General features: G+C 43.9%; 1 protein-coding gene across 1 annotated transcript; it reads right to left on the reverse strand.

Annotated features, from left to right (window-relative positions):
- Positions 1-1,402: 1,402 nt before the first annotated feature.
- LOC110522923 (oxysterol-binding protein 2) lies at positions 1,403-24,202 on the reverse strand. Its single transcript, XM_036977380.1, has 14 exons — positions 23,499-24,202; positions 21,678-21,883; positions 13,648-13,898; positions 13,235-13,403; positions 11,892-12,015; positions 11,542-11,611; positions 11,232-11,366; positions 9,906-10,151; positions 7,552-7,672; positions 5,968-6,071; positions 5,510-5,605; positions 5,196-5,380; positions 4,779-4,999; positions 1,403-4,621 (listed from the first exon to the last, which is right to left on the reverse strand). Exons 1-14 carry the CDS (start codon positions 23,657-23,659, stop codon positions 4,479-4,481), a joined length of 2,232 nt encoding a protein of 743 aa, XP_036833275.1. The 5' UTR covers positions 23,660-24,202; the 3' UTR covers positions 1,403-4,478.
- Positions 24,203-25,011: the final 809 nt, after the last annotated feature.

A 25,011-nucleotide genomic window follows, 5' to 3' on the forward strand; every position in this document is an offset into this window, starting at 1 on the left:
AGGCCTACAGTGCGCCTCGGCAGTCCAGAGCGTCCAGCGACAGTACACAGTCCGGAGCGTCCGGCGACAGTACCCAGTCCGGAGCGTCCGGCGACAGTACCCAGTCCGGAGCGTCCGGCGACAGTACCCAGTCCGGAGCGTCCGGCGACAGTTCACAGTCCAGGGCGTCCGGCGACAGTACCCAGTCCGGAGCGTCCGGCGACAGTTCACGGTCCGGAACCTCCAACGACGGGCCACAGATGCAATTTCATTTTTCCATTCATGTGTATAACCTAGCCCATTAATACTTGTAATTCAATTATTAGACTACCTGAATACTGAACTTGTAGCCACACCAAACAGCTCAATAAAAAACTATCCCTGGACAAAAAATGGACATGATGACCATAGATCTGCACTCAAAGGCATGCAAAAAGTCTGCACAGTGCCAGTTAATCACTTACTGTAGTGGGCTAAATTAGGGCCATACAGAGTGATTCTTAGTAGTTTTCAACAAATCTACTTTGAAACATAACCTCACAAACATGGTTATGGGCTGAGTCAGGTAGGAGACCTGAAAATAATACATCTGTACCCTGTCAGATATAGAGTTGAAATGTATTCCATTTTGAGTTTGCTTCACAATAGTACAGTTTATATACATCACAGAAGACTGAAATATAAAAAAAAAAACTGTTTGACATAAACACCGGATTTCCATTGTTAGAAAAATAATATATATTTATTAATACATTTCTGAATAACATTCCACCCAAGAGGCCAAAGACGGAGCTTTCGGTCATTGAGGAAAGGGCTACACCCCCCAGATTAGATTAGCAGGTTCTTTCTTACTGTAAGTGAACATTTCATTACAGCAGCAATATTAGAATATAAACTATGTGGCACCTGCTGTTTGTAAGTGCTACTGCAGCAACAAATACATATTGGGTGGGTGCTTATATTTGTCCTATTTCACATGTGTAAAAGTGTGTCATATGCATGTGTGAATTAAGGAAAAATATGGTTTTGCATATCACAATTCTCCTTGAGACACCCTCTGAGAGTGGAGTCACGACCAGGGTCTGCCATTAACGGAGACTCTGGAGCAATTAGGGGAAATTTCAACATTTTCATATTTATCATCTCCATCACCACCCTAACATGTCATTGGAAACGACATATATCTTTTTATTTACTACAAAACATAGAAACGCACCATTTTCCACATATGTAGATGTTGGAGTGGTGCTGGAGATGATGAATATAAAGTAAAAAAATGGTGAAATGTCCCTTGAAGTGCGTTGCTCATGGGCACCTTTGACAGATTTTTCACCTTGTCGTCTTGGGGAATAGAACTAGTGGCCCAACACTCTAACCTTCAGAGAGGTCAGTTGAGGGTGAAACATTGATCAAGATAAGCCAATAAAGTGCACATAGGTCGATTTATTTGGGTTTATTGAGTGTTACACCTTGAATACATGTGTGTGCTAGAGACAAGGTGACATCAAACAAGTAGCCTAAAGTGGAGTGTGCAGCCCTCAGTGTCCTTTCACTACCCCATCATGAGACCCCAGAGCTTCTGCTGCAAGCCCAGATCAGACAAACAGTCCCCGTGGAAATCTCCTCTTGGCTATGGGTCTTCAGGGGACATCATCCTTCCTGAAGGCTTATCTCATTTATTTCTCATCATTGTCTTGATTTGAGGACTGACACCAAATCCGATTACAACATTATAGACCATCTCTAATGACATTGCGAGTGTTTGAAAGACTACATTGAGACGCTTTGTGTGTTTGAGCTAAAAGAAAATGTATTTCCGAAGGCCTAGGGCACAAAAGGTGAATTCACATGATGTTCTTCTCTGAATGAAGTCCAGAAACAACTAATTGATACTAATTAATGCCTAATTAATACTAGATAACAGTGTATGAGCACACTAAACCATGCATGAGCTACACGTGGTGCCACAACACTCGTTTGAGTTCATTGATGGTGCATGTTTAAATGCCTGCAGTCAAACACAATGATGTGTAATAATTGAATTACCCACCTCAATTACACATGTTATAGTATAATTCATATGATTTCTTAATATTTAAAAAAATATAAGACTTTGAAACATTTCATCGCACAGGGAGGAATCATGAAACAATTTAAGATTTTGTCTGTACACAATTAGGCACTCAAACAAGTGCCTAGTGAAAGTCTACATACCCCTTATAAAGTCTTAATTTTGCTGCCTTAAAATAAAGTACATCTAAAAATGGATTAAATTGGGTTTTTGTTCTTACTGATGTACACAGCCCACTCCACATTTCCAAAGTGAAAGAAAAATTATAGAATTTTCCAAATTACAAAAAAATAAAAAAAACTAGAACAAAGATGTCCTGATTGTGTGTGTCTTTAGACCCCAGAGTTAATACTTGGTGGAAGCACCTTTGGCTGCCATTACAGCTGTGAAACATTTAGAATAATATTCTACCAATTTTGCACAACTATTAGGGCAACATATCCATGCTTTGTCAATATTGCTTAAGCTCAGTAAATTTGGTTGGGAGTCGTTGGATGGACAGCAATATTCAAACCTAGTCTTAGATTGTTAAGCATATTTAAGTCAGGACTGAGACTGGACCATTCAGGAACACTCAAGACCTAAAATCCGATCTGGTGTGTCTTTCCTATTAACATTAACTCCTCAGTCCCTGCCAGTTACCAGCATACCCATAACATGATGCTGCCACCACAACACTTGAAAATAGAAAATTATCAACAATATTGCATTCACATCCACATTACTGACCTGTATGACAAAGTGAAAAGAATAAAGCCTGTTTTAAAAAATCCACTCCAAATCATCCATTCTGTTTGCAACAAGGCTGTTAAGTAATACTGCAAGACAACACAGCAGACATGGACTTTTTTGCCTAAATTAAAAACTACAGGCTTGGGTCAAATCCATTACAACACTGAGTGAAACCCTCAGTTTTTTCAAGTGGTGGTGGCAGCATCATGTTATGGGTATGCTTGTCAAAAACACCAGAATGTATTTCTAAGAGGTGTTGAGTGTTCCTGACTTAAATTTGCTTGAAAATCAGAGGTTTGAATATTGCTGTCCATCAATGACTCCCACCCAAATTGATTGAGCTTGAGCAATTTTGACAAAAACAATGGATAAATGTTGCCCAAAGGTGTTTCCGCCAAGTATAAACTCTGGGCTGTGAAGACATACGCAATCAAGACATCTTTGTTTTTTATTTAGTATTCATTTGGATATTTTTCTAGAATTCTCTTGAACTTAAAGGATAAGGTTGTGTAGATCGGTAGGAAATAAATCAAATGTATTCCCTTTTGAGATTACATTTTAAGGCAGCAAAATTAATTCACAAAATGTGAAGACTGTGCAAGAGGTGTGTAGACTTTCACTAGCGACTGTATGACCAACATTTGAGAAATCAAGACATTTGAGCAAAATCGATATAATCGTGGGTAGCTTGTTACAACCTCAAAATTCCCCTAACTATTTTAGGTCTGTACTAATCTCTTGTGGACAGACACACGTAACATAACTGGTATAGATTTTTGTTCTGGATCTCAGAGATTATGTCTGTACAGATATTAAATCAAAAGTACCCATAGTGATACCAGCGTCCTCTACACCTGTGTTTTCATGCACTGCAGAAAAGCAGTTTGTTACAAACCTGGGGAGTGCCTAGTTGTTGCATGGAAGGAAACATAATGTTACATATAGATATGTAAAGTATATTGGAGATACTTGAAGTAGAAAATAATGTCTGTTCTGGTTACTCTATTTCTATGTGCAGCTTTTTGTTTCATAACCTTTCAGTTAGACAAACCTGGGGGAGCTTTATCTCCTGACATTCCTATTGGCCAGTGCAACATAAATGCAGGCCCCTATATCTCCAGCAGGAGGAACACTCTGTTCCTAACCAGCTCAGAGGAACAGGACATCCTATCCTAGGAACAGAACATCCTATCCTAGCACCAAAACACAAACTTTCACTTTCATTCTGGCCTCTGCCTATTATTGTATAATATTATATACTTACGGTAGTTATTACCTTATTACCAGATCAATGGGGCACCAGGCACCACCATACACACCAGCTCAAATACATATGGTTTTCCATGCATTAGCTATTTTCTAACTCTTTCCCTCACACTCAAAATATTCTGTCATAAATAGTTATTTGTCTCATTCCCTCACGCTGTTGCACACACACTCACTCAGTGTTTGATTAGAGAACTACATCGGGGAGGGGGACAGATTATGTTTATATCTCAGTTCTTGAAGTATGGGAAGTTTACATTATTCTCAATGGAGGGCTTTGTCTTTCTGGAACACACACAAATACACATACACAGACAAAGAGCTGTCCACATCTCCATGTGTCTTCAGCGTGTGGATCCTCCCTCTGCTTGTCAATCAGTCCCTCAGCTCGGCCCTCCAGTGATGATGTCACAGTCCCAGGGGCGGAGTCTTAGAAGATATCAGGGCATTGGCTCCAGTCCTGTCTGTCTTTGGACTCCCAGTATCCACCCCTGTACACGTAAGTGCTCTCCCCCGTTGAATCATCTGTCCTCCTCTCGAACCACAGTGGCTGGAAGCCCTCAAAGTCTTGTCCTAAGGAGTCAGACACAAACATACACAGATGTTCCTCAATATGGGTAACATTTTGCTGACATACACTGTATCACAATTGTCAAACTTCCTCTTCCTAGTTTCTATACTGTAATCTCTCTTGAGATGTCTTATCTAGTCCTTTCACACCCCTCCTCACCTTCTTCCAGGGCCTGTGTGGCCTGTGCCTCCCTCTTCCTTCTCTCCAGCCTCTGTCGTTCCTCCAGACGCTGTTTGTGGGCGTTGGCCTCGTCCCATAGCCCCGCCTCCATCAGCCGTTGGTCGGGCCTCAGGCGGCTGTCAGTGGGGGCCACGCCCTCCTCAGGCTCGTTCAGGGTCAAGGCCAGGGAGGAAAAGAAGTGCATGTTCTCAGCATTCTCCCTGGTGGGTGGAGAAGGCACTGAGGTGAGACAGATAGGATGGACAGAGAGGGAGAGGGCGAGTAGCAACGGGTAGAGAGGTGGAAGTAAGATAATGCGCGAGGATGCAAGAGGAATCAAATAACTCGTATAAATAGGTTAGCGTGCATTATGTGCTATAAGGCTGACTTCATAATTTGCAGGCAGGCTGATCTTACGGAAGTGGGTATTTCTTCCACAACAGTTTGGGCTGGAGGGTCTGGTAGACAGTCTTTTGTTTGCCCTCTGACCCTCCACATCCCCGGCTGCTTTCTACTATCTTGGCACTCTCCATCTTCTCGTCCCAGGTCCCAGACAGGATGTGGTGGGCCGTGCCCTCGCTGTCTGCTACCACACCTGTCACCTGGAGACACAACACCAGAAGAGGGAGGAGACATTGAAGATGGTAAGGACTGCTAGTTTGTTTCTACATGAGCTTTTTCAATTGGTCCGCATGCAGCACAGAGACCCAGAGGGCAAACCATGGATTCACCTTGCGTGGGAGGTCTCTGGAGAAGTAACTGTAAGGGACAAACTTGAGGTGGCAGGTGTCCTTGGTCCTGTGGTTGACTATTTCAATGTCCCCAGACTACAGAGAGAAAAACACAGGCTATTTATCCCAAGCCTGATTCTCCTAGCTTTAGCATGATTTACATACTGTCTACAACATGCAATATTTCTAGTTTATCAATGTTAGCAGTCTATCGTAATCATTTACTATGGATGTCAATAATCACAGTACGGGACACTGTTAAGAGTGAGAATAGCAAATCCGTACATAAAGGGATGGAGACAAATAGGAGAAAACAGATACGATGAGTATTGCTGACATAATGAGAGACAGTGGAGGAAGGCAGAAACCACGGGGCAGATTCTGCAAAACACCGCACACATCTACAAACAGATCAAACACAAATATACAAATACACATTAAATATGAGAGACACACACCTGATCAATCCACAGTTTTCCTACGATGATGTTGTGCACCGTGGAGGTGACTTTGCCCCACACATAGTGATTCCCACTGGAGTGGAACTGCAGGTGGATACAGCCTAGAGAGAAAGAGATAATTAAAATAATCAGCCAGTGGAGGCTCCTTTGAGGAGGAAGGAATGGACCATCCTCCTCTGGAAATTATAATTATTATTTTTTTAAATTGTGAAACATAAACAAAGTTATCCGTTTTAGATAAAACTATACTAAATATATTCAAATGTCACCAAATAATTGACTAAAAAACACTGAAGGTCTACAGTAGCCTCAACAGCACTCTCTGGGGTAGCATCATGGTGTAGCTGGAAGACAGCTAGTTTCCGTCCTCCTCTGGATACATGGACTTCAATACAAAACCTAGGAGGCACATGGTTCTCACCCCCTTCCATAGACTTAGACAGTAATTATGACAACTTTCGGAGGACGTCCTGCAACCTATCAGAGCTTTTGCAGCATGAACTGACATGTTGTTCACCCAATCAAACGATCAGAGAATGAAACTAGTACAAAAAGCATTAGCTACAGCTAGCACTGCAGTGCGTAAAATGTGGTGAGTAATTGACTCAAAGAGAGAGAAATACAATAGTTGAACAAATTAATTTCTTCACGAATGAAAGAAAAGCGAGAGAGAGAGCTAGCTATATTTTGTTTAATTTTTTATACTTTAACTTACTGAGCTAGGGAATGCAGCTAGCTAGTTTAGCCTACTCAGCTATGTTGACTATGACGTTAGCTAATATGGTTACACAGCGATGTACACTGTGTAGCAGTTAGCGGTTATGATATGAAGGTTTGGCTTGGAGAGGTTTTTTCTCCTGGTCACAGACAGCTGTTGTGTTGGGCAATGAGTGAAGTGAAGGAAAAAGGTGAGAGGAGGAGAGCGCGTAGAATCGAGAAGGAATTATACAACGAGCAAAGTGATCATGCTGTTCTGTATGTAGCTGCTATGAAAGTGAACTGTGTTTGCGGGTGATCAGGGGTGTATTCATTCCGTCGATTCTGTTGAAAAACGTTCCTTAAATGGAAACAAATGGAACGGGGATAAACATACCTGAATTTGTCCAATAGAAACACTCGTTAGCAACTGTTTGGATTAATGATTACACCCTAGGTCAGCTAGATGCAGGCAAGCGTGTGCAAGGCGGTATTGAATGTGGCACTGTTTGTCATCTTGATTACTCACATTTTTCTCTCGACCTGTGAACCTACATTGTAAACTTTCATTCGTAGGCTAGGTTGTAACAACCTCATGATGGGTCTAGGGAATATTTGAGTATCATGTACAGTAGTAGCCTAAACCTATCGATGTTACATTGAGCTGGGTGAATGGAATATGAATGGCAGTCATCCAATATGCTGTAATAGAAATAAGTCCATGCTCATTAAAAAAACATTTGTCCTCCCTAATCTTAAACGGCACTGACCACCACTTGCAAAATGTGAATATTTTGAAATAGCTGTGTGACATGCTTTTGTATGTGTAACCAGCAATTATTGCATATCGGAGGAACATTCATGTACTGGGTATGCATGGCTCACCTAATGGCATGACAGAAATGTATTTCCCTCTGAACTTGCTGTCGATAGTGATCTCCTGCCACAGGGTCCAGCCTCGCTGTGACATCACATGGTGGGCGGCGGCTGGGGGGTGGTGACTGACCTTAGAGAGCAGAAGCAGGAGGATGACATCATCAGTACGTAGGGGTGTGAACATTGAAAAAAAATTGGGATCCTTAACATTAAGAAAAATCTCTAACTGAAAAAAAATGTTTTTTTTTTTTTTTTCCCACAAAATTAAAATCACAAAACATTATTTTCTGTGTTATAGCCCAACTAGACGATAAGCTATAAAGGCCTGGGGAAAGTTGTGTAATTTGAATAAAACCAGAGAGGAAGAGGGGAACTTTAGGCTACTTTGGTGAATTTGCGAGGCTTCCAAGACATATGCCCCTTCTTCTCTCTCCCTCGCTCTGGCTCACCTGCTCTTTCTCTTCACTAATGATGCGAGTGTGTGTTCAGTCTTCAGTCTTGCGTGTAGAATATCCTATTCATTGATGAAAGGCCATGCTTTACTGAAGCTGCGAGCCAAGAAATTGCGGAGTTACAGCATTCCATTACGAGATACTGGTTTTGATTGCCGAAAGATATGCCTAGTGAATGGTTCTGACTCAGTCTGCCTGGTGGCTGACCTGCCTATACTGTGCGACTCCCTTCTCTCTATGAAAGATGCGAGGGTTTGTGTTCTCGAAAGTCTGACAAATAATCTGTCTTCTCCGTTCCAAAAACACTGAATCTTAGCAGTCGATTCCTAGTGCAATCGAATCTTGACACTCAGAAATGAGAGTCGATGTGCACAGAGTCGAGGAATCAATTCTTTTGGCGTCGACTCTCCACCAATACGTCACCGTCGTTAAGAGTTGGAAAAATGATAGAGAAAGGCAAGCGACAGCAGCGAAGTCCTGTATGGCAATACTTCGAGAAGTTAAATGAGATGGAGATGAAAACTTTGCAAGGTGGAATTGACGTACAGTAATGGTAGTACAGGGGTTAGTACAGGCGTTACAGCATTTAATAAGTTATTGATAAAAAATGTCATGTCATTACATTAAGATAAAGGGGGGATCACAGCTATATGCAATAAAAGTCACGAGTTGATTTAAAACCTATGTTTAACCCTTTATCATGGTGGGTGTCTTGATGGATTTAACAAAATTGGATGACATAAAACATTCATTTTCTGTCCTTGCATTTATGGCAGTGTAAGTTGTCAAAATATCATACATGAATCATTAATCAGTTAAATTGGACATTGAACTTGAACCCTGAAAACAGTTTTCTTGGGCACACAAATCCAAAATAATGTAAGTCACCTTTCCTTGATACTTGATACTCAAAACCTAAATCGATACTGTCATTAACGTGGTTATTCAATTATTATGCATAGTACTTGTTGGATGCGCATTTGGTGTCCAGCTGATTAGTTACAGCGTGAAGATTCCTTCCTGATCCAGGAAGGAATCTTCCAAATGACAGTCAAGTGACAAAAAGCTGTTGTGACAGCACAAGTACTGGGAAAAAGGTGTTCGCGAAGAATGTCCAGAATATTTTGGTGTCTCATTCCTTATGCTGGTGAAGACAGGTGTGTCTACATCCACGTTGGATCGAATATCCCCAGCGAATTGATGTTGGTCATCTGTTATTTTCTGCTTGATTTACAGCAGGGTCTCGTTAGATTTATCAGGGAAAGCATCAAGGTAATGAGTCCGTGTTTTCATATGTTTTTGTCTACTGTGCGCAATTGTTAGGATAGACTCTAATCCTATGAATTATTCTGGATATATTGACAACAAAATAAACATCCTAGTGGGCTTCTTCACAATATGATCTGTTAAGGTAATAACAAAATTCAAGTACTGGAACAGACATTTCCTCAATTTGGTGCTTAAAGTTCTTGTAATTATTGTTGCCAATTAATACGTTCTCCTGCTCCTTTATAATTATTCATGATTTCATTTTTTATCTGTTTTTGTGAGAGATGTGGCCTCTTCATTTGTTTCCCGCAGCTTCAATATTGTCGTCCTCATATTAAGTGCTTGAAAAAGTTCCATGAAGTCCTTGAATTTGACTTACCAATGTCTGTATGAACCCTGCTTAAAGGATGTATAGACCTTGTTGTATAGGTGAAGTTATTGGCCAATTTGGATATATTTTCACTTTTAGTACATGTGGAACTGCATGAAAATCCTTTTTATTTTTCATTTCAAACCATTTAGAAATTGTTATCCCATTGGCCCCATTATTTATAGAAAGATCCCTCTGTGCACCTCAGACATATGTTTCAGAGAGAGAGAGAGAGAGAGAGAGTCTGTGTGCGTGCGTGTGTTGTGTCTGACCTGCTCGCAGATGGAGCGGTAGCCAAAGTCATCCAGGCGGTCCAGCTCGTAGGTCTCCCCCAGCAGGGGGTTGAAGGGCTTGGCAGTGCGGTGGATGGTGGTGGAGTAGGAGGACACAGAGAAGGCTGCCACCAGGCACATCTGCTCCAGGGACGATTCGCAGCGAGCCGCCCGGTCCAGCAGGTCACTGTACTCCAGATCCTCAGTCAGGCGCTGCAGCATCGACAGGGGCTCGTTGAAGTTCACCTGAGGTTACGCACGCAGGAACACACGCACGCATGCACACACACACACACACACACACATTGGAGTTAGACCCAACCGAGTTGCTGAACTGTTGCACCATCTATAGTCCTCAAATTCAAATCTGGACTTGGAAGCCAGTTCCACTGCTTTGTTTCATTATTCTCCTCTAATCAGGGTCTGATTTAGACCTGGGACACCAGGTGGGTGCAATTAATTATCAGGTAGAAAAGAAAACCAGCAGATTTGAATACCTGTGCTCTATTGCCACCATGGTTATTATTTTAACCTGCTGGTCAACTATGAACCAGTTTTTAAATCTCCAACCGGTACAGCCAGAAGAGGACTAGCCACCCCATGGAGCCTGGTTCCTGCCTTCTACAGTTTTTCCTAACCACTGTGCTTCTGCATCGCTTGCTCTTTAGGGTTTTAGGCTGGGTATCTGTAAAGCTCTTTAGGGTTTTGGGCTGGGTATCTGTAAAGCTCTTTAGGGTTTTAGGCTGGGTATCTGTAAAGCTCTTTAGGGTTTTAGGCTTGGTATCTGTAAAGCTCTTTAGGGTTTTAGGCTGGGTATCTGTAAAGCTCTTTAGGGTTTTAGGCTGGGTATCTGTAAAGCTCTTTAGGGTTTTAGGCTGGGTATCTGTAAAGCTCTTTAGGGTTTTAGGCTGGGTATCTGTAAAGCTCTTTAGGGTTTTAGGCTGGGTATCTGTAAAGCTCTTTAGGGTTTTAGGCTGGGTATCTGTAAAGCTCTTTAGGGTTTTAGGCTGGGTATCTGTAAAGCTCTTTAGGGTTTTAGGCTGGGTATCTGTAAAGCTCTTTAGGGTTTTGGGCTGGGTATCTGTAAAGCTCTTTAGGGTTTTAGGCTGGGTATCTGTAAAGCTCTTTAGGGTTTTAGGCTGGGTATCTGTAAAGCTCTTTAGGGTTTTAGGCTGGGTATCTGTAAAGCACTTAGTGACAACTGCTGATGTAAAAAAGGCTTTATAAAATAAATGTGATTGATTGCTAGAGCTTGCATTTAATGCGCACACACTACATAGTGCAAATACTAGTAAAGACCGCAGAATCACTTCTCGTTTCTCTTACAGGCATGGGAATCTTGGACAGCTCCTTGCCGATGCAGTTCTTCATGATGCTCCACAAGTTGAGGGAGTAGTTGGGTTTGTCTGGGATGCGGCTGCGTCTAACTCTGCGCCGCTGCATGTTGTCGGAGCCAGGGTCCTGAAAACAAATACATGTCAAACATTCAGGTAAGCTGAGGTATTATAGGATAGATCTCACCATTAAATATTGTATCATACACTCCCTTAGGCCCTAAGGTAAGATACAGTTGTCCATGGTTTACTACGGCTGGGTATGTAAAGGAGTGGTAAAGAACAGAAGCCTGCAGACTCACCTTCTCGTCGTGGCTCCATTCATTATTGGGTAATCGTCCGCTCATGATACTCTGGTTACTGGCTGAGCGTCTGAAACACAAACACACTATGACTACTGTATACACAAAACACAGTATGATGAATTCATTAGACATAAAGAAGTATAACGAATGATACTAGCATCGTCATATTACATAGCTATATGAATGAACTCTACTTGGCCCCATTATCAGTAGAAATGAGGTCAGCGACCCTGACTGAGAAAAGAAAAGCCATATACTCTCACAGTTCCGATGCAAAATACATTAAACTAATGTTTCAACAGCAAACCTTCCTTCATTAGGGTTTCATCCCAGCGACTCTGACTGACCTGTGCTGGGTGTGGTCAGTGGCAGTCACTGTGATGAAAGCAGGGGAGTCCTCCATGGCATCAAAGAATTCTGTGTCCTCATTCTCATCACTGGCATCCCCCTCCCGCCTTCTCTCACCCCCGTCTGCCAGGGACACAAGATCATTCAAATCAAATCAAATTATATTGGTCACATACAATTGAAGTCGGAAGTTTACATACACCTTAGCCAAATACATTTAAACTCAGTTTCACAATTCCTGACATTTAATCTCAGTAAATATTCCCTGTTTTAGGTCAGTTAGGATCACCACTTTATTTGAAGAATGTGAAACGTCAGAATAATAGTAGAGAGAATTATTTATTTCAGCTTTTATTTCTTTCATCACATTCCCAGTGGGTCAGAAGTTTACATACACTTAATTAGTATTTGGTAGCATTGCGTTTAAATAGTTTAACCTGGGTCAAACTCTTCGTGTAGCCTTCCACAAGCTTCCCAAAATAAGTTGGGTGAATTTTGGCCCATTCCTCCTGACAGAGCTGGTGTAACTGATTCAGGTTTGTAGACCTCCTTGCTCACACAGACAGCGTGTGGGTGGACCATTTCAATTTGTCCGTGATGTGTACGTCGAGGAACTTAAAACGTTCCACCTTCTCCACTACTTTTCCGTTGATGTGGATGGGGGGATGCTCCCTCGGCTGTTTCCTGAAGTCCACAATCATCTCCTTTGTTTTGTTGACGTTGAGTGAGAGGTTATTTTCCTGACACCGCACTCCGAGGGCCCTCACCTCCTCCCTGTAGGCCGTCTCATCATTGTTGGTAATCAAGCCTACCACTGTAGTGTCATCTGCAAACTTGATGATTGAGTTGGAGGCGTGCATGGCCACACAGTCATGGGTGGACAGGGAGTACAGGTGAGGGCTGAGAACACACCCTCGTGGGGCCCCAGTGTTGAGGATCAGCAGGGTGGAGATGTTGTTTCCTACCCTCACCACCTGGGGTCGGCCCGTCAGAAAGTCCAGGACCCAGTTGCACAGGGCGGGGTCGTGTTTTGTGTTTGTGTTTGTGTAGATCTGATTTTCTAACCTGAGTGCGTGTATGATATAAATGAAATTCTGAAAGACAAACCAGCAACATAATCAAACTGATACAGTACCTACGTTGCGTGCAGTGCCAGGGATGACCAGAGGAGAGCCAGCTTCTTGTGAGATTCCAATCCATACCAAGCAATAAACTGCACCAAACTACCTTCACATTAAGAGCTTAAACCATTGACAGTGTTTTCCAATCAGTTGCACTATCAAATATGAGAGGAGAGAACAAACTGCTTGTGTGTGTGTGTGTGTGTGTGTGTGTCTCTGACCTGGGTGTGTGCTGGGAGCCTCTCTCCAGGCCCTCTCCAGGCTGTTGTGTTGCTTGGCTAGCTGTTCAATAGTCTCCTCCAGGTGGTGGCGCTGTTCTCTCTCATACTGCAGGGCTCTCTGCCACTTTCGGCTGTGTGTCTCTGCTACGTCCAGGAAGTCCCGACAGGCCTGCAGCCACAGAGGTGACAATACATCCATAACACATCTACATCTACAGAGCTTAGCTACACCACACAGTCAATATGTAATAAACACTTCTATTGATCATGGCATTGAGAGTTTTTATTGTTGTATTGATTAAAGCATTAGATTGACTACTAGCATTGGTCATACAGAAAGATCGATTGAAATAGCCAGTAGGCGTTGTACTGAAATGTTAGCAAAGTGTTAGCAGCAGTGAGTCGGTCCTCACATTGATCATGGCATTGGAGGTGATGCGGAAGAGCGTGGCACGCTCGTTGACGGTCTTGAGTTTGTCGGTGCCGTCGGTGGCCGTGCGCAGGTCCTCGAGCTCGCTGAGGGATCGCTGCAGGGCGGTGCCGTGTTTGCCGATTAGCTCGTTGCAGGTGCTCAGGTCGTCCAGCTTACTGGCCAGGGTCTTCAGAGCCCCCTGGGTCAGGGCCCGGTCTGGCTGGGGCACGGGGGCCTCATCTCCAGAGTCATCTGCAGACCAGCCACAGTGGAAGGCAGAGTCAGAGGGTGCAGCACTGAGTTACCATGCATTCAGGCATTTGCTTACGAAGCCAGATTCTTAGCACTTATAGCTTGATTCAGTCTGTAAGTGGAAGACATTATGATTGATTTTGAGGGTGGAAAGTGTTTTTTTTTTTTCATGCCGTAGGACGGTCACACTCATTTAAGTTTCCATTATGTACCAAGAAGGTGAGGCATAGATTCTGTGGACATTCTGTGTGACGCACACAGATATAAAACAACTTCACACTGACAAATAGACATGGAGACAAAGGAAAGGGAGGGATCGATGGAGATCTATTACGTGAAGTCATGTATGGGAATAGATGGAGAGAGTGTGAGGGATGGAAAGATATATTAACTCTACACACTGTCGTTGCCCCCCCCCCCCCCCCCCAGCAGAAAGCTGTGAATGACATTTCCACCGTTGCCGTGGAAACACAGGCAGTTGCAGGGCTGGGTTATTTTTAGCAGCAGGAGGGAGAAAAAAAGATGACGCACTTCACTTCCCTCCGCTCCTCCCCGTGTTGGTATGAACGGGGCCATCAGTCACAGGCAGCTGAGAGGAAATAAATAGGCCCGTAGCAGCAGAGACAGACATAATCCTGGGGAGGGATCATTATATGGACCTTAAGGCACCCAGAGACAGGGAGAAAGGACTTCTCCGTGAGAGAAAGAGCAGCAGTGTTACAGTCATCTAAGAGCTGCTGGAGTCTGGTGTCTGACGACCCGCCACGGTCACCTAGGTCCCCCCGACCTTACCATCTGCATCCGACAACAACAACAACGTCACCTGGAGTCTACATCCTTGACACCTCAAAACTCTTACATACTAATGACACTACAAGTGATATCTGCAAATAATGTTCTAAAACCATGACACTTTAAATAGAGAGATATAAATAGTAGGCTTCTCTATTTCCATAGGGATATTTCTACAACTGGATCAAACTGTTGTGACTCCAAAGGTTGCGAGTCAATTTGAGCATAAACAATGTAAGTATCCCAAATGCCTACAGTAGATCCTACTGGGCCAAATCCATCAGCTCCTGCATTTGCCTGCTTCACGTGACACATGCATTCATATATAAGCTACAATCTCCCATTCAGGCAGGTAGGTTTTCTGAATCTAGGTCAGTGTCAGGCAGGGCAGCCGTGGAGCTCCAGTGCACAGTGAAGAACTCCCATGGTGTCCAGATCACCAACAAACTAACATGGTCTAAGTACACCAAGACAGCTATGAAGAGGGCACGACACAACCTATTCCCTCTCAGGAAACTGAAAAGATTTGTCATGGGTCCCCAGAAGCTAACAGTGGGTTAACAGGCAGTTAACCCGCTGTTCCTAGGCCGTCATTGAAAATAAGAATTTGTTCTTAACTGACTTGCCTAGTTAAATAAAGGTCAAATAAAATAAAGATCCTCAAAAGGTTCTACAGCTGCACCATCGAGAGCATCACTGTGGCCAAACTTCCTGCCATCCAGGACCTCTATACCAGGCGGTGTCAGAGGAAGGCCCTAAACATTGTCAAAGACTCCAGCCACCCTAGTCATAGACTGTTCTCTCTGCTACCACACAGCAAGCGGTACCGGAGTCTAGGTCCAAGAGGCATCTAAACAACTTCTACCCCCAAGCAATAAGACTCCTGAACATCTAATCAAATGGCTACCCAGACTATTTGCATCCAGACTATTTGCATCCCCCCCATCTTTTATGCTGCTGCTACTCACTGTTATTATCTATGCACAGTCACTTTAATCATTTCCCTCAATTACCTCGACTAACCGGTGCACCCACACATTGACCCCGACAATGTCAGTGACGCACACACACACACACACACACACACACACACACACACACACACACACACACACACACACACACACACACACACACACACACGTACCTCCGACAGCTACTCGGCATGGTACTGCTATGACACCAGGTAGTTTACAACTACATAGTCACCAAAACATGTCTGTATGAATAGGCACACCCCTGCTAAGACACAAACTGTGATATAGTAGTCTAAATAGACTGTGAGTAATATCTGCGATACAGTAGGACAGGAGGAGGGCTGCATGGTATGTTTGTGTGTGTGCGATCGTTAAGTACCCATCATCACTGTCATGTGTACCATCATCACTGTCATCTGTCATGTGTGGGTGTCAGAGGAAAACACGTCAGCAGATAATTGTTCGAGATGGCCCTTGTTGGCGCTGATTCTGAGACATCTCTCTATGAACCACCCCTACAGCTGATGGAGAGGGAACCCACAATAGGGACGGCGACAGAAAAGATGCCAGGAAGAGGAGAGACAGCTACTGTTACTAGAATACAATAAGACCCTGACAAGATGATGGAGATCGCAGCAGAGCTACCATCCAGTTAAAACAACTGGCGTGCCAATCTATTGTCACCTATGATGTCATTACTGAAGACCTCTGTAGTTATAATAATCAATCACCCAAAAGCCGATCACACGCAGACACACACATAGCCCATACAATATCTCGCTCGCAAGTACGCTCGTACACACACACACACAAATGACTTCAGTAAACCCCAATCTGGTGAACTTCTGATGGGACAAAACAATACTAGAACAATATCAGTCACTGTTAGGATGTACAACTCCTTAATATGGCGGCAGCTCTTCTACTGGTGCCCAACCTCATTGACTAGGGAATTAGAGCAAAAACCATAAGACTGATACTGAATTAAAATCCACAGCTTTGGTAGAGTAATGTAGTTAGTTACCTTTCAGTCGGTCAACCTGGTATAACACAGCTTTGGTAGAGTAATGTAGTTAGTTATCTTTCAGTCGGTCAACTCGGTATAACACAGCTTTGGAAGTGTAATGTAGCCAGTTATCTTTCAGTAGGTCAACTTCGTATAACACAGCTTTGGTAGAGTAATTTAGTTAGTTACCTTTCAGTCGGTCACCTCGGTATAACACAGCTTTGGTAGTGTAATTTAGTTAGTTACCTTTCAGTCGGTCAACTCGGTATAACACAGCTTTGGAAGTGTAATGCAGCTAGTTCTCTTTCAGTAGGTCAACTTCGTATAACACAGCTTTGGTAGTGTAATGTAGTTAGTTCTCTTTCAGTCGGTCAACTTGGTGTTGGTCAATTCGGTACAGCACAGCTATGGGGAGTTTGCGCACTAGCGCCCTCTACTGAAGAACATTAGAATCATGTCTGAAAAGGCCAATGAACACCGTACCTCACCGGAAGCTCCGGCTTCCACAGGTGATAAACCCACTTCAGGGTCTACAAATTCAGAATGCTCACAAACAACCGGTTGTTCTCGTCAGCGGTTGGTTCATCTCCATCGTCCTGAAGGACGAGTACTGTCATGTGGCCATGTATCCCCCTCACAGGAAAGTTCCTGAGGTTCCATTTCGAGGCTGTAGCCTACGAGTTCTGTCCTCCCTTTTGGGATTTCCCTCTCGCCTCACACTTTCACTAAAGTTGTGGAGGCGGGTTTGGCACCTATGCAGAGTCTGCGGCTCAACATATTGGACTACCTGATCAAATGGCTGGTGGTAGCGGGAGCATGTGGTGTTACATGCATCATTGCTGGTTTCCCATGTTCAGTCTCAGGGTTTCATAGTGAATCAAGAGAAGAGCTGTTTGACTCCATCTCAGCGCATTCCGTCTCTGGGTCTCGAGTTAGACTCAGTCGAGAATCGTGCCCTCGGTTTCCGGCTTTGCTTGGTCCAATTTTGGCTATGTCACCTAGTGCATTTTCACCAGTGCCTGCATCTATTAGGGATGATGGCATCTATGATAGCAGTGGTTCACTATGGGCTGTTGCGACCCTTCCAGCAGTAGGTGATAGACACTCTCTTGGACGTATTGCGCCATCTAAACCGCTCACCCCGTCATGCCTACAGGCTCGGTGGAGGGACCCAAGGCTGTTGTCACTGGGGACCCCCATGGTTTGAGTTATATCCCTCAAGGTGATCATGACAGACGCATGCCCTCGAGGGTGGGGTGCGCTGTGCGAGGGAAGCTTAATTTCCCTACTGCTGTGGAACAGTGCACACTTTCCCTCGCTCCTGGCGACACATCAACGCGGGTGCGAATCTGATATCTAAGTTGGGTGGAGGGGGGTCCAGTTCTCGGGGTCTCCCAGATATGGGAAATGTTTGGCAGGGTCGATATAGACCTTTGCGTATTGTCGGCTGCTTTTCTCAATAAGGGACCTGAGTGTTCTGCTGGGAACAAATGCTCTCGCGCACCAGTGGCCAGTGGCACGTTTCCCCAAGTTGACCTGATTCAGCCCACGCTGGAGAAGGTGAGTCTGGAGGGCTTGTCATTGATCCTTGTGGCTCCACATTGGCCCAAATGGCCGTGGTTCGCGGAGATCATTTGCCTTTTAGAAGGGGACCGGTGGCAACTCCCATTGCGCAGGGACCTGTTGTTCCAGGACATTTGGCAGGTCTGGCACCCGCAGCCAGAGATTTGGAGTCTGGGGGCTTGGTCCCTTAAAAGGTCCAATCTGATGGCAAAGGGATTACCTTTGAAAGTTAGCACATACAGTCCGCAAGGGCACCCTCCACAAGAGGGTTGTATGGGTATACGTGTTTGAGTTTTGGTAACAAAATAAAGGAATTGTTCCTTTTCAGAGCTCTCTAGTGGTCATTTTTATGTTTCTACAGGGAATTTTCGAGCAGAGCAGTTCATTCTCCACCCTGAAGGTATATATGGCAGCTATTTCAGCATATCATGTGAGAATCGATGGTGCCACTCTAGGGGCTCATCCCCTGGCGATGCAGTTTAAAAAAAAGGTGTGAGCTGTCTGAGGCCGGTTTGTAAACCTATTGTGCCCACATGGGATTTGGCTTTGGTTTGGGATGTGCTGGGTGAGCCCACTTTCAACTGATGGAGTCTGTATCTGAAGATCCACTCCTACAAGACCCTCCTGCTCATGGCTTTGTCCTCGACAAAACGCTTTGGAGATCTCCAAGCATTATCCATTCACCCCTCCTGTATGAAGTTCGCCCATGGCAACTTGAAGGTGAAGTTGTGTTCTAATGCGTCCTTCGCCCCTAAGGTCATGACTATGTCCTACAGGTCTCTAGCTTTTGAGCTTTTCGCTTCCTCAGTATGCTTCTGAGGACCAGTGGAGGTTACATGCCCTGTGTCTGGTACAAGCGCTACGCATGTACATTTACTGGTCTGGGGTGTTCTGTGACTAACTTTTTGTCTGTTTTGCTTAACTGACTCATGGTAGAGTGCTTTCTAAGCAGCATCTCTCCCACTGGATTGTGGAGGCCATTTCTCTGGCATAGGATAGCAAAAGGCAGGGATTACCTAACGGTGTACACACCCACTCCACCTGGGGTCTGGCAGCGTCTTGGGCGTTGTTTAAAGGGTTGCCTGTAGGAGATATTTGTGCTGCGGCGAGTTGGGCGTCACCACACACTTTTGTGAGGTTTTATTGCTGGATGTCACTGCCCCCAGTGTGGCCCACAGTATGCTTAAAAAAGAGGGTCATTAAGTAGCGTGCAGATTGAACAATACCCAGGTACTGCAGGTTTTCCTGTCGGGCTCTGGGAGGTCTGCAGTAGGCCATTTAATTTGATGTCCCCTGGGGTCGGCTTAGGGATAGATTTCACGTCCCCATAGCTATGTTGTACCAAGTTGACAGACTGAAAGGGAAGGTACAGTTATGACTATGACTATTCTTCCCTGAAGGAGCGAAACAAGGTACAACATCTGTTTGAACCCGCACCGCCTAGTTTTGGGCTCATTGAAGAGCGATACCGAATTGAAGGAATCCATGCCTCGGGTTTATCACCTCGTTTCCCTCCTTCAGGGAACAATAGTTATAGTCATAACTGTACGTTTACTGACATAAACATTATTGCACCATCAGTGTCCACTGTACTGTAAGCACTTTGAGCCATGGGCAAATGTAAAACCATTTAAATGGGCTCAGACCCTTCAAATCCTGTTGACTTAAATAATAAAATGGTTAAATAAATAAAATAAAATAAATAAAGGTTGAATAAAGAAACAAAGGACTTAAAGTTTAAACCCATGTTCATAAACACACAAGCAAACACAGACAAACAAACCTTCCAGAGGGTAAGACTACTACAGAGGCAGAGGCCCACCCCTCTCCTGTGAATGCAGAGCCTGAGAAAATCTGTCATAAACCCTATCTGTAGAAAAACATACTTTACATTTAATAGACATATTACCAACATCTGTCATATTTAGGTCAGTTCAAATCAATAAGGAGGAAAAAGAGAGAGCTTCGACTCAGCATTTCCGCCAAGAAAAGTGAACATATAAAAGATGCCAAATAACAAAGTAGCAGGTAAATCACACTTGTCCCATTGTGCAGCTGAAAAATTAAATAAGAGGCCCAATGAGGTTGATTGGTGTTCAGCTCATCACTACTGGGAAACACTACTGGGAAATCTGTCATAGTTAATAAACACACACTAGTAAAGTCCCATCCAGAAATAAGCCTACCCCACTTACTGTCAAAGTGAATTAGTACATTACAACACAGGAAATTCACACACACACACACACACACACACACACACACACACACCCCTCCACTATTGCTTACTTGACATTTCTGTCCTCAATATAATTATAGCAGGTAATCAATACTTACAGAGGAAAATTCATTACAGAGGCTGCATTCAATCTCTTTCTCTTCTCCTTACAGTGCAGACGGAAAGAAAATTCTCTCAATGAAAATATGAAGCAACCCTCCCTCTTACTCCCCTGCCTCTCTCTCCTTCACCTTATCTTGCTTCCTCCTCTCTTTCCCTCTCACTCTCCATAGCAGAGTGGGAGGAGGAGTTAAAATGCTGGAGGATCACTTCATTCAGCTCTGGCTGTCGTCATATTCAGAAAAAAGGGAGGAGGAGGGAGAGAGAGGGGTAGAGAGGAAAATAGAGAGCAAGTATGTGAGGGAAGATGGAAATGAGATGTGAAAGAGTGAGTAAGAGAGAGAGATAGAGAGACTGGGCCGCCATTACAAACTGTACCCTTGCACCATCCTTGGCAGTCACCCTCATTTCCACATGCCCATGAAGTGCAAATCAGAGACCTGGACTGAGACCAGCAATTGGTGGAGACATAGCTCAGAATTAGACTGTTCATTCAAGCCAATTTATTTTAAAGGACCCTAGAGTAGTGTGCCCACTTAGCAATGCAATGTGCAGAAAGGTCACATGATAGCACTGGAAGATTTGAAGAGAACAGACAACAAACCGCCAAAGTAAAATTATATTTAAATGTTGCATTATACGTATATAGAGAAAACATGGTTACTTGTTCCATTTGTTTAGCACGTGCACCACCTTGTGGTTGATTCATGAATAACACTGGTAACCTTGACATTGAATACTACACTAAGATTTGTTTACCTCGGGTCCTTAACCTTATAATTTCCAGAAAAGTAGTGGATGCTAGTTTAAAGGTTAGTCAACGGCGCAATATACATTCTCACCTTGAATGAGAAGAAAGCCCAAAGATCCAATATCCCAGTGAGTTTCATATTGGTTTGATATAACTTTTTCATCATTTATAGTCCAATTCCTTTCAACAGGGTCACAAATCACTGTGTTCTGTATAGTAGTACGGCCACAATTCCTACAGTTTTGTCCTACTTACGTTATTTCTAAATATATACGAAGCTAAGAATTCTTTATCCACTCTCCCATTTAAAACCTCCCAATCCACCCAAATATGATTTTCCTCTTGCTCGCACCTGATTGGTGCATCATGTGAGTGGTGTTGGCCTTAGCCTGTTGGAGAGCCGAGACCCAGCGCTGACTCTCCCCATCGGAAGTGGCCTTCAGGTGGTAGTTCCGCCCTCCGCTGGTCAGCACCAGGTGGCAGGTGTCACCCACCTCGATGTGTGCCGTCGCCAGGGTGATGGTGCCACGGCAAGTGTGGGCCATCTCTGCCTGAGTCCTAATGCACAGAGACACATTCACACACAGACACACGTACACACACAGAGACAGGGGAGAAGAGGCTGCTGACTAAATCTAGTTCTACAAAGACAGAAATTATACATAACAGGGCATGCATACTCTTGCACACATACAAATCCACACACATGCGATTGTTTAATATTTCATAGAAGTATCTCACTTGAGCATAGCTGATGTGAGTGCTTGGAAGTGTGTTCGTGTGTGCGTGTCGGTGCAACGTGCATGCGTTGGTCAGGGCATAAACTCTTTATACAGTGGTAGTACTCGAGAGTACAGTTACATAAACACACATGCCACAGAGGAGAGTGGAAAGAGAGGGAAAGTAGAGTTGAATCTACAAAGGAGCAGTGCATAAAACCCATTAGGCTCTATAAAAACACAGTGAACAAAACAGCTCCTCCATTAGGCTCTATAAAAACACAGTGAACACGACAGCTCCTACATTAGGCTCTAAGTCTAATGTGTTCAAACGGTATGCGCCCCACAGCCTTGGGGAGGCTACAGCTGCTGGAGTATGTCTGTGGTACTGAATGACTGAATGGACGTTTTTGCATTCACCACCAGTCCTTGCCTCTATGCTTTTCAGTTTCTCTATCTGTGTCCATCTCTCTTTGTTGTGAATGACGTAACAGCAGAGCTGTGCATTCCCACCCGAGACTGTAGGGCAGCCTGTAGGGCAGCCTACACACACACACACACACACACACACACACACACACACACACACACGCCTCTGACTAATGCCTCACAATTAAAGTGCATAACACTGACTGACATCACTCACTATTCACTGGTTTTAGGGAAATGTGCCTAACTGGCCATTAATGAATCAGCGGACCACGCGTTCACACATTTTTAAAGCATCATGATGCATCAGGTAAATCATGTCCTACATTATCATCATCATAATGAAATGTTAGGACCTATATAGGTCCCCTACTTGTTAACGTACATAGGGCATACTACACTACATACAATGACAGTCGTTCCTGGAATAGAACATATCTAGGCCTAAATAAATAAAGTATATGTTCCAAAATATTATCTAAAATATTATTCACAGGTTCATCTATAACAATTCTCTACATGACATTGGCAAAAAAATATCAATGACTACATCATATAGGCGAAAATATATATTCACTCATTTGGAGTCTGATACGTTTCTAGCAAACTAGATATTTTGGGGGGCTAATTGTGTCCAGCTAGCTCATTCTGCATTTATGCCATGTCATTGACTGTGACTAGAGAATTGCCTTCCTGTGGGAATGGGATGGATGAAGCTCATGGCATGCAGTTCTTAATTGCCACATAACGTTAGCTAAACATATTAAGATACTTGTTTTGATGAGTAATATTGGCCTAACTAGCTAGCTAGCTATGTTAGTTAAAAAGCCACGGCATTTATGTAAATTATGAACGTCAAGCACATTCTATAGACTATCAACTACACGTGTAATCTAAGATAACAGTCACTGTGGGATTGGTTTGAAACAGCACTTGATTTTGCCAGGATTCATGCAGTGCTAGCTAGCCTGACTTGACATCTACAGTAGATAGCTAGCGCATAGCTAGCTGCTAGCAAATATTACCTGTAATATGACAGAAGGCCGTTGCTAAGGACGAACCACCGGCGTTGGTAGCCCTTCAAGTAGTTTGTCCATTTATACAGCCAGCCTTTGTAGGTATCAGACCCCGCAGGTTGCCCCCCTGAAGAAGTAGGGGAAGGCAAACTCTTCACCGGTTCACTCATTTGCCCCACTGTCAGCGGTAGATGGAGTCAGAGCAAAGTAATCAACACAGCTGTAGGTAGCTCTGTGTGAAGGGACGATACAGCTAGCTAGCTTGCCTATGATTCATAGTACGAAAGACCAACACCGCACCTGTTTTACCCATCATGTAACGTTAACGCCGATGAGGTAACCCGCTGTAATAGCTATTACTCGTTCAGCTAGATGGGGGGGGGGTTGCCACGGGGATGGAGAGCGTGTTTAACCTTCTCCCTCTAACCTAGTTGAGCCTTCAGCACGGGTCCTGATGAGAGGAAGGGGAGCGTGTGACGCAAATAGTGGATGGGGAGTCGACTCAAAAATAATCGATTCCCCGACTCCTTGACCGTCGATTCCCGTTGTCGACTTTCATTTATGGGTGTCAAACTTCGATTGCGCTAGGAATCGACTCCTCAACTCCTAACATTCATTATTTTTGCAACGAATGAAACTATTTACGGTAGTCTACTTCGAGAACACAAACTCTAGCATCTTTCACAGCAAAGAAAAAGCGAACTAGTGATGGAGAGAGCGAAAAGGGAGGGGCACAGCCATGAATGTCAGCTGAGCTATTCTACGCACAAGAGCACAAGAGCGAAGACCAAACACACACTCGTTTTTTTATAGCGAAGATGAAGTGGAGCAGGCGAAGGAGAGAGAGGATCGGGGCAGGACGGGAGACAGCCAGGACCCGAGTGAGAGAGAGGTTCGGGGCTGGCAGGGAGACAGCCAGAACTGTGCGCATAGTCTATATCTTGGTAATCTGTATCTAGCAATGCTTCGTAATTTTACCAAAAGTATATTAAAGTATATATTCGTCTATCGATGAGTATTGCTAACAGCCTAGAGTGTGCCGCATCATCCCATGGGATCTGTCAAGGCTGCATACAGCAGAAATACCACTGAAATATTCTAGTTCCTACACATCACCTTCTTAATCAAAACAAAATATACCTTTTATAGGCAGCACCATTTGGGCTCCCGAGGCATCACTAAAGACCCTAGTTCAATTCCAGGCTCTATCACAACCGGCAGTGATTGGAAGTCCCATATGGCGGTGCATAATTGGCCCAGCGTCATCTGGATTAGGGTTTGGCCGGGGTAGGCGTCATTGTAAATAAGAATGTGTTCTTAACTGACTTGCCTAGCAAGATAACGGTTAAAAATCATGCTCATGTCAGTCCTCTAGAATGCAAATGTCTTCCTAATAGGACTCTGTAATAATGAGATGGTTATCAATCAAATTGATTTATGAAGCCCTTCTTACATCAGTTGATGTCACAAAGTGCTGTACAGAAACCCAGCCTAAAACCCCAAACAGCAAGCAATGCAGGTG

The sequence above is a fragment of the Oncorhynchus mykiss genome, chromosome 5 (assembly GCF_013265735.2).
Source record: "Oncorhynchus mykiss isolate Arlee chromosome 5, USDA_OmykA_1.1, whole genome shotgun sequence".
Taxonomy (NCBI): Eukaryota; Metazoa; Chordata; class Actinopteri; order Salmoniformes; family Salmonidae; genus Oncorhynchus; species Oncorhynchus mykiss.

Excerpts from the sequence above, each read along its gene's own strand:
- LOC110522923 (XM_036977380.1), bottom strand. The coding sequence starts at position 23,659 with ATGAGTGAACCGGTGAAGAGTTTGCCTTCCCCTACTTCTTCAGGGGGG. Across the intron at positions 5,381-5,509 it reads CCAGAGACCTCCCACGCAAG|GTGACAGGTGTGGTAGCAGA; the intron begins GTGAATCCATGG and ends TTGTGTCTCCAG. Across the intron at positions 5,000-5,195 it reads TGGAAGAAATACCCACTTCC|GGAGAATGCTGAGAACATGC; the intron begins GTAAGATCAGCC and ends TCCACCCACCAG.